Here is a 14,243-nt window from a genome sequence, read left to right as displayed (position 1 = left end):
AAGAATGATTTTGGCTTTTATATTGATTTAGAATTGGTTTGCATTTAGCATAACTAATTTTGGTTTCACATAGGATAATAATATCAGGGTTCTGTGTTCTTATAAGATCACTTAAATGATTTCTAGTGTTGCTTTGCTTGACACCCCGAACATTCCAGGAAATAACCTTCATGTTGTGAATCGGGTGGAAATATATAGTAAAAACTAGATTCTTCTTTTGCTTTCTTTGTTGTTGGTTAGTGAGTCCCAACACCCCGTTAAGTTTGAACGATATTTTGGGGACCATGGTTTTTTTGGGGGGACCATGGTTTAGATTTTGGATAAAGACATTAGAAGTAAATCTAGATCACCCCTTATCTAGATATTTATATTAATACCTAAATTACCCTCCTGATTAATTTTGGGTGATGATTACTTAGTGTTAATAATAGTTAGTGTAATGATTAGTGAGATGATTAAGTTAAAGATAATTAGTGAGATTAAAAAATCAGATGTTTTTTTTTTAAAGAAGTAGAATTATTGAGAGAGTAAAGTTAGAGAAGATGAAGAAGGAAAACATGAAAAACGATGGATTTTACCAACCACAACCGGAGGAAGGGTATTTGGGTACCCAGGTATGCTTCAAACTTAGATAATGTTGGTTGAATTGCTCCAAACTTTCAAAAAAAATGAAATTTTTTATGTAGATTTGGGCCAGTTCGGTTACCATATGTCAAGAACATGTAACCGAACACACCTGAAAGTGTAGTTCGGTTACGTTTTCCAAACACGCAGGTTACCGAACTCGCTCGTCAATGGAGGTTTTGGTCGTACAATGTAATGTTCGGTTACCTAAGATAAAATGGTAGGTAACCGAACTTTGAACTTAGCAATTTATTTGGGTACATCTTGTGTGTTCGGTTAGTTCGCAAACTTCAACGCAACCAAGTTCCCAACCGAACTGCAGGTTGAAAGTAACCTAGTGTTAGAAGTTCGGTTGGTTCGCAAACTTCGACATATTTTGCGAATCAACCGAATTGGCTTATATATGCATATATGCAATTAGGCAAACGTTCGGTTACTACGAAATTTATTTCTTGGCGAATTAGGTGGAGTTCGGTTACGAAGTTTCAAAGGTAGAGTTCGGTTACAAAGAAAACTTAACATTTTTGCGAACGAACCGAACTTGTGGACTTCTCATTATTTTCGTAAACTAAAGTTCGGTGATATCCTTATTTTGCGAAGGAACCGAACTTATGGACTTGTGTTGTTCTAATATAAGGAGTTCGGTTAAAAGTATTTTTTTGCGAATCAACCGAACTGTAAGTTCTGTTAAGAAAAAATTAATTCTTGATAACCGAACTTTTCTCTGAAAAAAAAACCCTCCATTAAACATCTCTGCAACTTCCATTTTCAACTCATTTTAATGATTACTTCTCATTTATTCAACCAAAAACGACTGACAAGTAATGGGTTTGTGAGAATATCTTTGTTAATGTTTTAAATTAAGCTATATATATATAGTGGTGGTGGTGGTTGGTGATGGTGGTAATCGAAGGTGGTGGTGGTAATCGGTGGTTGGTGGTGGTGATAATCGGAGGTGGTGGTGGTGGTAATCGGCGGTGGTGGGCGGTGGTGGTGGTGGTAATCGGTGGTTGGTGGTGGTGATAATCGGAGGTGGTGGTGGTGGTAAGCGGCGATGGTGGGAGGAGGTGGTGGTTATATATATATATGTGTGTGTGTGATTATTGGGTTGGTTTTAAATTAAATAAGGTTAAGGGTAGGTTGGTCATTGCAATGCTTTAGAACACCCCTTATAATTATATGGAAGATGGCCCCTTATAACTATATGGAAGATGGCTTAATAAAATCATGGTCCCCTCAAAAAAAATCATAGTCCCTAAAAAATGGTTCTTAAGTTTCCAATCAGGCCCGCTTGACAACGTCGTAGGCCCATATCAAGTCCTATATTTTCCGTCATGCTTGAACACTGTAATCTTCTGTGTTTCCTAAGTTTCATCGAGTTTCGTTACTTGCGCAGGAAGGTTTAGTGTCTGTTTTTGGTGAAAAATATGGTTTATTCCAAAAATCAGTCCAAAATTGCAGCTTAGTCCAGCTTGAGTCAACTAGGTACAAATTAGTCCAAAAATATGGGAAAGTACACTAAGAGCATCCACAGTGGGCGAGTATAACCAAAAATTTGGGATGAGATCGTGACGCAGTGGGACGGAGTAAAGATCAAATCCCAGTCAAAGATCAAATTCCAGACCATATTTGGTCGCGACCAAATACCAAATCCTAATATAGTCGGGCGTAAATTTAAAGTACGCTTGTTGCTGGGCGTAAATTTAAAGTACGCTTGTTAACGGGCGGAGATTTAAATTACGCCCGATGAAAATTCAAATTAAAAAAATAAAATAAAAAACGAGGCGTAAACTTAAAGTACGCCTGTTGACAGGCGTAAACTTAAAGTGTGCCTGGTGATTGATTGGGCGGACATTTGAGATACGCCCGATGAAATTTTTTTGGGGCGGAGATTTAAATTACGCGCGACCAAATTTTAATCGGGACGGTTACGTGACAACACGGACTAAACCCATAATTTGATCTTTTTTTTGATCGTTGATCTTTGGTTTTGATCGCACCACTGCAGTTGCTCTAATAACCCTTAATTTTACAACTCACTCCAAACATTTGTATTTTAGTCCAAAATAACTAATGATGATGTCAGCAAATCTAAATAATATATAAATAATTAAGAAATAACTTATTTTTCGAACCGCTCCTCCAAAATTCATAAACTTTACATATTCGGAAAGCTCATTCCGATATTTACAAAAAGAATACCCGTATGACTATAATTTTCTTTTTTTTAGAATTTTAATTACACTAATGTGTACAACTATGTACACCGTTGCAAAAATCCAGAAAATCGAATATCCAGACCCACATAACAGGCAATATATCCATGAGAGGTTCCAAACAAATTTGCCAAAACGTTGTTGACTCTATCCATCTTCTGTGCAACTCCATCTGACAAAGGAAAAATTGGAAAGAAAAATGAGGGGTTCCGAACAAATGAGATACAAATGGAAAAGAAAATAAGTAAACCAACAAAGGAAAATTCATAATGCCGAATGATAAATATTATATGCATAGTTTTACTAAATAAGTATGAATCTGGTAAAAAAAAACTCGTCGCAAACCTTAGTTATTTCAAATCTCCCATATTTAACTACATATGAGCAGCAAATTTTAAATAGTGGTTTATGTGGTCACAACAAGAAATACAAAATGAGTAATTCTGCTTTAAAAGTTCGTAGGAGAACTCACATGACAAAAACTCATAATACTTTCATCATATCACAAAAACTCAGAATACCTTGGATAGATGATCCAGATGGAGTTGCATCCTGCAAAGTTAAAAAAATTGTGAGGTATGGCAAAACCACCAACATCACTGGCTCTAATCTCAGCATCATTGGATTTCCAAGCAGCAGGAGTAGCTGTAATATATCTCTGATTATGCCATAGTCGCATTCTGCATCAGGGTAGTGTGGTACCTTTGCAAATCTCAGAATATAAAACCAAATAGTACCAAATGAGTATGAAGTGTGGCATATCATGATTACTAGGGTCAATTGTACCCGAAATAAGGTTCTGAGGTCAATTGCGAAGGTTTGTTCTTGAGAAATTCACTCGTATACCAAAATAATAAGGATACTGTATTTAAGAAAAAGAAACTTACCCCAATGATCCGCCATTTATAATCAAAATAATCAATAGGTAATCGCCTCTGCGTCGTATCCATGTCCGTGAATCTTCATTAACTTCGGACAAGTGGTATGCTATCATCATTAAAAAAGATTCATGTCAAAACTGCATCAGGCTATAATATAATTTTGTACCATTACCTATCAACATGTGTACAGTTATGTTCACATTAACAATGAATAGGTCTACAGCCATACACACATAAACAATCAAGAGGTGCATAACTATGTACACGTTAACAATCTACATGTGAATTTATAGCTTATGGAGTCATTTTTTCTGCATGTGCACTAGTTTGTACACCCTATTTTTATGAAGCCGTAAGCTTATGGAGCCATTTTTTATACATGTGTACCAGTTTGTACACCCCATTTATTTACCCAATTATATAAGATTATGGAGTCAATTTTCCACATGTGCACAAATTCTTACACCCCATCTATTTACCCAAGCATAAACTTATAGAGTCATTTTTTTTAAATGCGTACCAGTTTGTACACCCTAGTTTTACGCAAGCATAAGCTTATGGAATCAATTTTTTACATGTGTATCAGTTTGTACACCCTAGGTTTACGCAAGCAGAGTCAATTTTTTACATGTGTACCAGTTTGTACACCCTAGTTATTTGCGCAACGTAAGCTTATGGAGTCATTATTTTCACACGTACACCCTAGTTTTGATGCATGCATAAGCTTATGGAGTTAGATTTCTACGTGTACTAGTTTGTACACCCCGTTTATTTACCCAAGGATAAACTAATAGTCATTTATTTCTACATGTGTACCAGTTTGTACACCCTAGTTTTATGCAAGCATAAACTTATGGAGTCAATTTTTTACATGTGTACCAGTTTGTACACCTTAGTCATCTGCGCAAGCATAAGCTTATGGACTCTTCTATATCACAGGTTGTGCACATATCAAACTAACTTTATGAGGAGATGCAAAACTGAGAGCAACAATAACCCGAAATTTATGAAAAATGAAATGTACGTACCTGTTGTTTCTATAACGACGAGTTCAAGTTTGTCTCACTTCTTATTAACCAATTCCAAAAGCATCTTGATTAAAACACTAGCACAACTAATTTAAGGAAACTTCAAAACTGAAAGTACCATCAAATTAATAAAAAAAACCTACAACATCTGGTCACTCTTACTGTGGCGTGAACCAATTACACATTTGATAACATAATGCTCAAACATTTAGGTGTAAATCTCTTTCTCATCCATCCCCACAGTAAGTAGATAAAATAAGACTTTATTGATGATTAAACTAGGTCACTAGAAGCTTTTCCACTAGTGTATAAATGAGTATACAGTTATATAAATGAGTATACAGTTAAAAGATGAGTTACTGTAAAAATTTGTAAACTTCCATAGACACGTTCTATATAGACATCCTACTTAACCCAACACAACTGCAAAGTGACACCTGAGCCACAACATTCATGGATGGTAAAAACTGCTATTAGATTCACAAGATATGTTTATAGCTTTAAAAAATGTCCCAAAAATCTTTTAATTATTGAAAATGAATAGTATGATTGAGATGTTTATTGTCAATACAATCATACTAGTTTAATCATAGCAATGAAATACGTAATAAATACTAAAACGGGAGCATGTGAGCTTTATACCCTTGTACTATGGATGCTTGATGGAATAGGATCTTGTTTCCAAGAAAAAATAATGATCATGATTAGGAGATGATGCTAGTCCTTACTATGGTGAAGAAGCAAAGAGAACTTGAAGCCATAAGATTAGAAATTTCATGATGTAGAATTCAAGTATTACCAGATTTAAGTACAGAGGTTTAATCACGAAAAGTACTTGCTAAGATCCCATACCATCAGTCTCCTTCCAAGGCAACAAGAAACTAAAATGGTTTCATTCTTCGCTCTCCATCCAATTTGAAAAACCTCCTCCCTAGTCCATATTGACACGAAAACAATATTATGACAATCAAGATTTGTTTTCCTAGTTATTGCTTATTTCATGAATTCATTGTACATAAGAACACTACATAGCATAATTTGAGAATGCAGTAGTTGAAAGTTTGGAGAGCAGTATTTATCTTACAAAGGTCATACAGCTTAAGCGTTTTACAGTTGAACCTGCAGCCACAACCCACTCAATGGATGGATAAAAAGCCAAGCAATTAACCTGTCAGAGAAACATGAAAAGAATGTCGTATCAGCTAATTGCGTTTTTGTTAAACATTAGCAGGGCACACAAATTACGTGATTTACTTAAGCATGTTAATATTTATTAGTGGCAAAAGAAGGTCGAATCAACTAGTTTCATTTTTGTCAAACACTAGCATTGCAAACCAAACAAGCAATCTAATTAAGTATTTTATATTCATTATTGCCAATATTCGAGCTCTCTAACACTTATCTATATCTTGATTTTTCATGATGCCTTCCTCTTGGTCGTAATAATAACTTCAATGCCCAAACCACTTACATTAGGTTAGGATTTATTATGGCTTCCTAAACAACATGCAGGCTTCCCTCTAGTAATTTAGATTATTCATGTTAACCCCAACGCTTAATCTAAGTGAGTGAGTGTCGCCACCAGATGATGATAACAAGCAAGACCCCAACCTTATGAGTAATTGAATCAAACAGGCTTTTTACTCCGATAGCCTTCTAACAACATGTGCATACTGATACTATTAGTACTCTATGAGCAATGGAATTAGCAGAGATTTTCAGGAAATATGATTGATCAATCAAAATGCAAGCAGAAAATAAAAATTGATCTGTAAATTTCATCGAATAAGTTGTCTCTGTCTCTGTAAATCTTATCTAAAATCGTATCTCTCGGATTTAATCTTAAAAATAATAATAATACAATAAATGAAAGAATTTATAATTTCAATTCAGAAACGTTAATCAAAAGAACTCTTTAGTTTAGTCTTATAGAAACCCTAAAAAAAATCCAATTCTAAACACGGTAAACTAATAACTCCAAATTGAATGTTCAAGATATAGATAAGTGATAAGAGAAGATGAAACTTATCTTCATAATCATTTTTGGTGACGAAAATCATTAGATTCAATTGTTCATGATGATGCTTTTCATCTCTGGTTCCAAGTAAATCTCCAAGAACAAGCATTGTTGATGATCGTTTTTATGCTTTTCGTGCTTATTTCAAATCAAATCGAGATGAATCGAATGTTTCTGAATCTCCAGTTTGAAATCGCTTCTTCGCCTCTCCCTCTCTTTTCTCTAATCTAATTTTTCTCTTCCAGATCCCACATATTATGACTCAAGGACATTTCGGGTAGCAAAAATAATCGTATCGGTGGAGTAAAAGACTGACTCGTCCAAATTCTGGACTAAACTGTTCAGGAGGAGGGGAAATTTTGGACTAACCGGTACTAGGCTTGGAGGGACAGGAGTAGAGGCTAGAGCGTCGAAAGTCCAACAATTTTGGGACTAAATGATTATTTCTACCTGTTTTTGGAAATTATACATTGAACAATCACCGTCTTAATGAGTACCTATAAATAGAATCATAGGTGCAAGTGTTCGGCGATAGATAGAGAAAGAGAGAATTATATGTTGTGGTGGTGGTAGTGATGGTGATGGCGGTGGCTGGTGGCCGGGGTTAGTTCTTAAGATTTTTGGTTTCTTTCTTAGGAATTTATTCTTTTAATGCCTTTTCTGCTTTGTTTCTTGATATCGCATACGTAAATTTTGTGTGGTTTCTCATCGAACGCTCATTGTTATGTAGTTTTTGGGGAAGGCGTCATTCGTGCTGCTATTTAACAGGCGAAAGTACTAATTGTCAGTAGTATGATATGATTGATTATTACTTGCGATCTTTCATATGATTGTGTTACTAGTCGTATTCTCGCCTTGTTTGATGGTAGCCCGTGTGACACCCAACTAATTTAATGCGAATCTGTATCAAGAAACAAAACTTAGCATGTGAATATATGGTCTCTGATGCCATTGCTTAATTGATTTTGTCAAGTATTATTTTGAAGAGTAAATGTCATGTTGTACGGAACATTAATTGGCAAGGAGTAAACAAGTATAATTAGTAATGCAATGTTTCATTGTGCAGTTGTACCTCTGACCCAAGGTGGTGCCTTGCCACTGTGTACACATATATCTCACTATCAGACACGTGTATATAAAAAGATACGTGGAAAGCATGCAGGACAAAACATCAAAACATGATGCATCACGAAACACCAAATAAACCCCGAGGAGTTACTTTATCTCATCCCCAAAAGAGAAGCTAAGATCAACGGTGGAGAGAAAGTTAGCTGACACGGACGTGACAGGGGCAGAAGACACTTGTCTGACACGAACAGACCCCTCAACTACCCACATTAAACACTCTGAGCAGTGTACGTGTCGATCAACCTGTGGAACGAGCGAGGATGCCTCTGCGGGATTAAGGGGCAAACGCAGACCTCCGCGTGATAGACGCAAGGACACAAGAAGATAAGGTTCCAACGGTCTTCAGAGATGGGTCCCACATTCTAACCTTATAAATACCCCGTCTCCACCAAGAGGAAAGGGGATCGGAAAAATCAGGAAGGGAAGGAGAGAGAGGGAGAGAGATTGCAAGTGTAAGTAAATCATTTAGAAGAGAGAAACATGTAACCCAAAAGTCATTCGACTATTCATGTAACCGTGAAGAACATAGTAAAACAACAAACCTCGTGGATGTAGGCCTTAGTGCTGAACCACGTAAACCTTGGTCTTATTTACATTTCAGCACTTTACGTTTATTTAGCTCTATGGATGTTTACTTATACGTTTTGTTTTCCTCACTTGTACTTATATCCCATGCGCAAACGCCTCGCATGGAGTTGTTAGATGAGGCCATGATAAACCCGAAGGTTTTTGAGCCAATGAATCAACACCAGGATATCATCATCACAATCTCTTTAGATGATAACGATTGATTGTGAACATTTGGACCCCTACGTGGTTTGTGTGCTCACAATTTGGCGCTAGAAACAGGGACTTCGTCCCGGTAAAAGATTTATCTTGTCCTGTGATTTCATTTTAAATTGGCATATGATTGCTCTGATTTATCAGCTCGGACCGTATAAATCATTTGTTAATTGTATTACATTCAAAAACCCACCTTTTATCTTCGATAAGAGTTATTGTTCTAATCCGTGGATTTACGATTTTCTTTAGATCTCGTGCGAACCCGTCTCTCTGGGGAGTTTTTTCGTAGTTTTTATACTAAGGATATCCTTTAATAAAACTTTAACTCGTATATTGTAACTTGCGTGTATTAATTCTCCCCTGGAAGAATGTATTTCGCCAACTAACCCGCTTCACGCGGATATTCCCGTTTTTGTTGTTTGAAATGCCTTATGCAGAAAGAACGTATTGTGCGTAAAGAAGGCGATTTTCGGCGAGATTTCATTGTCAACAAAATGGCACGTGATGGAAAAGACGCAGGAAACAGGAAAATCCAAAGCTTTGTCAAAAGAAACACCCAGGACAACCCCGGTCATCACCCGAAGCAAGCAGAAAGGAGATAAAGCTAAAATGACCAATCGAAGGCAAGATACTGCGGAAATCACTTCACCTATGAACGCTAATTCAGTTGCAGTGGCGGCTCTCAGAACAGCAGCGACAAAGTACGGTACGGCTGCGGTAGTCCCGAAGGCTGCGGAGGCTAGTAATACTTGCGCCATGAGTCAACTTAATCAACCAAGAGAAAGGGTGGATGAATCCAGAACATTCCAACCCCCGCACCTTCTAACTTTTGGAATGCCACCAACAAATGATCAAAATCAAACCATACCGGCGGCTCTGGCACCGCAGAGGGGCACTCACCCCAATTTGGAAATGCCGGCAACCGAAGCTTAACCCCTGCCACCTTTAGTGCAGACCATGGAGGAGGGCGGCACCATGGCTGTAGTAGCACGCGCCGGGACTCCCAATCAGGGGTCCAACCAATCACACCGACTGATGGCTGAGCTTGAGGAACTGAGGAAGAGCCAGCAGGTTTACGCAGATGTCGTAGCCCTGTTGGCCAGAGAAAATCAAGATTTAAAGGAGCGGATTGCTCTAAGCACGAAGACCAGCCAACAATTTGATGAAGCAAGCTCCAAAGCACCAGAGCCAAACCGATACTGTAGAGTCGTCATAGCGGCTAATGAAGACGCGACAAGGAGAAGTAGCGTACCCGACCCGGATTATGACGATGGAGAGTCAGACGGTAACGAGCCGAAGAATTTAGGGCACCAACGCGCAATGGAGGAACTACGAGATGAGATGATGGCCGAGATCAGGCAATTAAAAAATAAACAAGGCGGGGGGAGGTTAGAAGAGGTCATGAGAGAAGCTAACTCCACGCCCTTAACTCATCGCTTGGCCAACACCCCTATTCCACTGAAATGCCCTGTCCCAACGTTCGAATGCTATGATGGATCCAGCGACCCTGCTGCACATATTCGGTACTACAACCGTGTCTTAGCTAGATGGGGTCAGAACGACGCCGTACTCTGCAGATACTTCCCGTCAAGCCTGAAGGGATCGGCGTTATCATGGTTCGATAATCTGCCACCAAACTCCATCCACTCATACGACCAACTCGCAGAGAAATTCTTAAGAACATACATGTACAACAAGACTGTAAACACCGGAATGGATAAGCTCTTTTCACTAGTGATTGGCTACAAGGAAACCACGAGGGAGTATACTAACAGATGGCACAAGATCTGCCAAGCCATAGGGAGCGTGGACCCAGTGGTAAGCATCAATTGCTACAAATGGGGCTTAGACCGAATGAGTCCCCTATTTGTTGAAATTCATGGGAGCGTGCCTAATACAGAGGGAGATCTTCGAATAATTATCGAAAAGTACGCTCGACTTGAAGAAATTCAACGGGAAAACCCGAGGGCATATCCGCAGAGGTCTCACCGCACCAATTCAGCGGAACAAACCAATGGGGCCAAAAGGAGTTGCTCAGGGGAGAGACCTCACGAAGATAGGAAGGAACGAAGGGATGAACGAAGAACAGGTGACCGAAAATTCGAAGATCAAGTTTACACGAAACTCAACACTAGCTATGCTCGTATCCTACGAGAGATCAAAGGGAGGGAAAACTTAGAGTGGCCATGGTCTAAGGGAAAGCAGCCCCCGAGATCCGAGAAGTCTAAAGATTACTGTGATATCACTGTTTCAACGGACACCAGACCGAAAATGCAAGAACCTTAAAATAATGATCCAAAAATTAATTGATGCGGGAGAGCTCAAACATTATAAAAGGATGTTACCGAGGACAGATCCAACGAACCAAACCAGTCCAACTTCCGGAAGGAAACCGAACAATCAACACCATCTCGTGTTCCGAAGCCACAGGACCCTCACTCAGCGCAGATTGGAAAAAGGTTACGGAAGCAATTCGAAGACCGCTGCGATTATATAAGGTCGATGGGATAGTGGTGGACGAACACGAAGAATGGATGGAATCTCCTATCATCTTCGATGCCGAGGATATCGAAGAAGATATGGAAGACCATAACGATCCCTTGGTCCTAACATTACCAGTAGCTGGATGTAACCTCAAAAAGATCCTCATAGACGGGGGAAGCTCTGTAAACGTCCTATTCTATGATGCATTCAAACGGATGAAGCTCCATGATGAACAGTTAATGACCTCTTATCACACCATCTACGGATTCAATGGAGCAGCCACGAAGCCCTTGGGAGACATCGTGTTCAGGTTAACGCAGGGCCCATGAAACTGGAACCCGATTCAGTGTGGTGGACACCCCTTCCCCCTACAACGCTATTATTGGACGAAAATGGGTACATAAGCTCAAAGGAGTTGCGGCAACATACCACCAATATCTCAGATTTCCAACACCTGAGGGAATAATGGAATCAAGGGAGATCGGATCACTACGCGAGAGTGCCAGGCCACTCAGGATCATATCAACAATGAGCAAGAAGAGCAGCGAAAAATCCGAAGAGTAAAAATCAAGAAACCGCGAAAGAGAAGGCCGTAGACCTGTTCCTTAAGGAAACTACAGGAAAGGCTTGACGAAAGATGGTAATGTCCAAGCACAGAAACAAGTACCTCAACAACCAGCGAAGAACAGAAACACGCTAAATAGCAATTAAAGAGCGTCCCAGTCCTCGGAAACCCGAAGCCTGTGTTCACACCAGTAGAACCCGTAAAGGAAATCAACATAGGAACGGAAGAAGACCCGAAGATGATCAAAATCGGGACCATAATGGACGAAGGAAGAGAACATTCCTTAACCAAATTACTTAAGGAATATGCGGATGTGTTCGCCTGGAAGTTAGGAGATATGCCGGGGATTGACCCAAAAGTAATCCAACATGAACTACGCATCAAACCGGGCACGCCCCCGTTCAGGCAGAAAATACGAAAAGTGGCTCCAGAGTATCATGAGGCAGTAGAAACAGAACTTCGGAAGCTACTAGACGCAGGATTTATCAAGGAAGTCAATCCTACCTGGATCTCCAACATGGTCATTGTTCCTAAGAAAAATGGAGGGGTTAGAATATGCATCGACTTTACTAATCTCAACAAGGCATGTCCAAAGGACAGCTATCCCCTACCGAGCATAGACCAGCTGGGTAAGCAGTAGTAGAAGGATACGAAGAACTATCATTCATGGATGGACATTCTGGTTACAACCAAGTAGCCCTGGCAGAAGAAGATCAGCCACACACAGCGTTCTACCCCACATGGCCTTTATTGCTATACCAGAATGCCTTTCGGACTTCGAAACGCAGGGGCAACATACCAAAGGATGGTCGATGCTATCTTCAAGCCATGGATTGGAGGAACCCTAGAAGTCTACGTGGACGACATGCTCGTCAAAAGCAAGCTGCGTAAAATCACCACCAGGACCTGAGGAATATCTTCGAAGCAATGAGACAGCATCACATGAAAGTGAATCCGGAGAAATGTACTTTCGGTGTCACCTCGGGGAAGTTCCTCGGGTATCTGGTAACAAAAAGGGGCATCGAGGTAGACCCAGCAAAGATTCAAGCCATAGTAGAGATGCCGTCCCCAAAGAATAAAGGAAGTGCAGAAGCTCAATGGGTCATAGCAGCGTTGGGCAGATTTATTGCACGGTCTTCGGACAAATGCAAACATTTCTTCAATATTCTCAAAAAAGGGAGCAGGTTCGAATGGACCGCTGAATGCGAGGAAGCATTCCAAAAAATCAAAGAACATCTAGCTCAATCCCGATCCTGCAGAAGCCAGACCCTGATGAGGTTTTGGCACTGTACATAGCAGCAACGGAGGACGCAGTCAGCGCGGTATTAGTCAAAACCAATACAAAGTAGAACAGCCTATCTATTACGTCAGCAAGACCTCAATTCTGCGGAAAGAAATTATACTAAGATTGAACAACTCATCCTCGCACTGGTATGGGCTACCCAAAAACTGAGAACCTACTTCCTAACTCACCTCGTCAGGGTACCATGCAAAGCACCATTGGAAGCAGTCCTCAAAAGCACGGGAAAAGTGGGCCGAATAGCCAAATGGAACACCCATCTGGACCAATTCAACATCATTCATGAAATTCAACATTCTCAGAAGTCCCAAGTTCTGGCAGATTTCTTAGCAGACCTCCCCCTTGACAACGACGAAGAGATTAAGGGAATACCAGAAGCCGAGGAAGAAATCAAGGATCCAATGGATATCCTCGAACCTGCGAGTCAAGACAATGGGAAGTCTTGTCGACGGATCTAAAAATAAGGAAGGAGCAGGAATAGGTATTGTCATTATCACCCCAACTGGAGAAAGGATTATACAGGCACTTAGATTGGAATTCAAAGAGCATACCAACAACATTGTTGAATACGAAGCTGTCGTACATGCCCTACGTATAATAATAGAGATGGGGGTAACCGATGTAAGGCTGACAAGTGATTCGCAGCTTGTCATACGGCAAATAGGGCTCGAGTATAATGTGTACGATGACACCCTCTCAGCTTACATGGCCTTGGTCCAAACATTGGCATCACAAATCCCGAACATTAAGTTCCGGCACTTATGCAGAAGGGACCTCAGGCACGCGGATGCCCTAGCATATATATCATCCATGCTGAGGGATAAAAATCGAAGCTATTAAAATAGCAAGGGTATACGAGCCTTCGATTGCATCTCAATTCTCCTTCGCTACCAATCAAGATACGTGGAAGAAAATATCGAAGACCAGGTAGGAGAAGACATCCATAATGACTTTGACGAAGAGGATATCCTGTCAAGAGCAAATCAAGACGAAGACTTCAGCAACGAAGATGACTGGAGGTGACAATACATGCCTTTCTCGAAAAAGGAAGCTTACCTGCGGATCAGAAACAAGCTAGGAAGATACTCTCCAAAGTGGGAAGATATGATCTTCGGGATGGGGTCCTGTATAGGAAATCCTTCCTTGGACCATACTACGTTGCTTGTCCCGGAAAGAGGGGCATCGAATTCTAAATGATATCCATTATGGTGACGCGG

General features: G+C 40.0%; 1 protein-coding gene across 20 annotated transcripts; it reads right to left on the bottom strand.

The window, feature by feature from the left end:
* Window positions 1–2,746: 2,746 nt before the first annotated feature.
* LOC113334182 lies at window positions 2,747–7,358 on the bottom strand. 20 transcript variants are annotated; one of them, XR_003352610.1, is made up of 6 exons: window positions 5,834–7,358; window positions 5,549–5,680; window positions 4,750–4,835; window positions 3,728–3,827; window positions 3,362–3,520; window positions 2,747–3,012 (listed from the first exon to the last, which is right to left on the bottom strand). XR_003352610.1 is itself a non-coding variant. In XM_026580530.1 (3 exons), exons 1-3 carry the CDS (start codon window positions 3,835–3,837, stop codon window positions 2,882–2,884), a joined length of 432 nt encoding a protein of 143 aa, XP_026436315.1. In that variant the 5' UTR covers window positions 3,838–4,789; the 3' UTR covers window positions 2,747–2,881. The 20 variants fall into 20 exon arrangements, 1 of the variants encoding a protein (XP_026436315.1); XR_003352611.1 differs by having other exon boundaries at window positions 4,750–4,826; XR_003352613.1 differs by having other exon boundaries at window positions 4,750–4,789.
* Between the last annotated feature and the right edge of the window lie 6,885 nt (window positions 7,359–14,243).

Source organism: Papaver somniferum, unplaced genomic scaffold, assembly GCF_003573695.1.
Source record: "Papaver somniferum cultivar HN1 unplaced genomic scaffold, ASM357369v1 unplaced-scaffold_135, whole genome shotgun sequence".
Classification (NCBI taxonomy): domain Eukaryota; kingdom Viridiplantae; phylum Streptophyta; class Magnoliopsida; order Ranunculales; family Papaveraceae; genus Papaver; species Papaver somniferum.
Note: the sequence above shows the minus strand (reverse complement) of the source record. Positions and strands in the feature narration are given on the sequence as shown.

What these genes read in the sequence shown, in the direction of transcription:
- LOC113334182 (XM_026580530.1), bottom strand. Translation starts at nt 3,837, where the DNA reads ATGATGATAGCATACCACTTGTCCGAAGTTAATGAAGATTCACGGACA. An exon ending in ATAAATGGCGGATCATTGGG is followed by an intron (nt 3,553 to 3,727) that starts GTAAGTTTCTTT and finishes TTATATTCTGAG; the next exon opens with ATTTGCAAAGGTACCACACT. An exon ending in ATCTGGATCATCTATCCAAG is followed by an intron (nt 3,013 to 3,361) that starts GTATTCTGAGTT and finishes TTCCTTTGTCAG; the next exon opens with ATGGAGTTGCACAGAAGATG.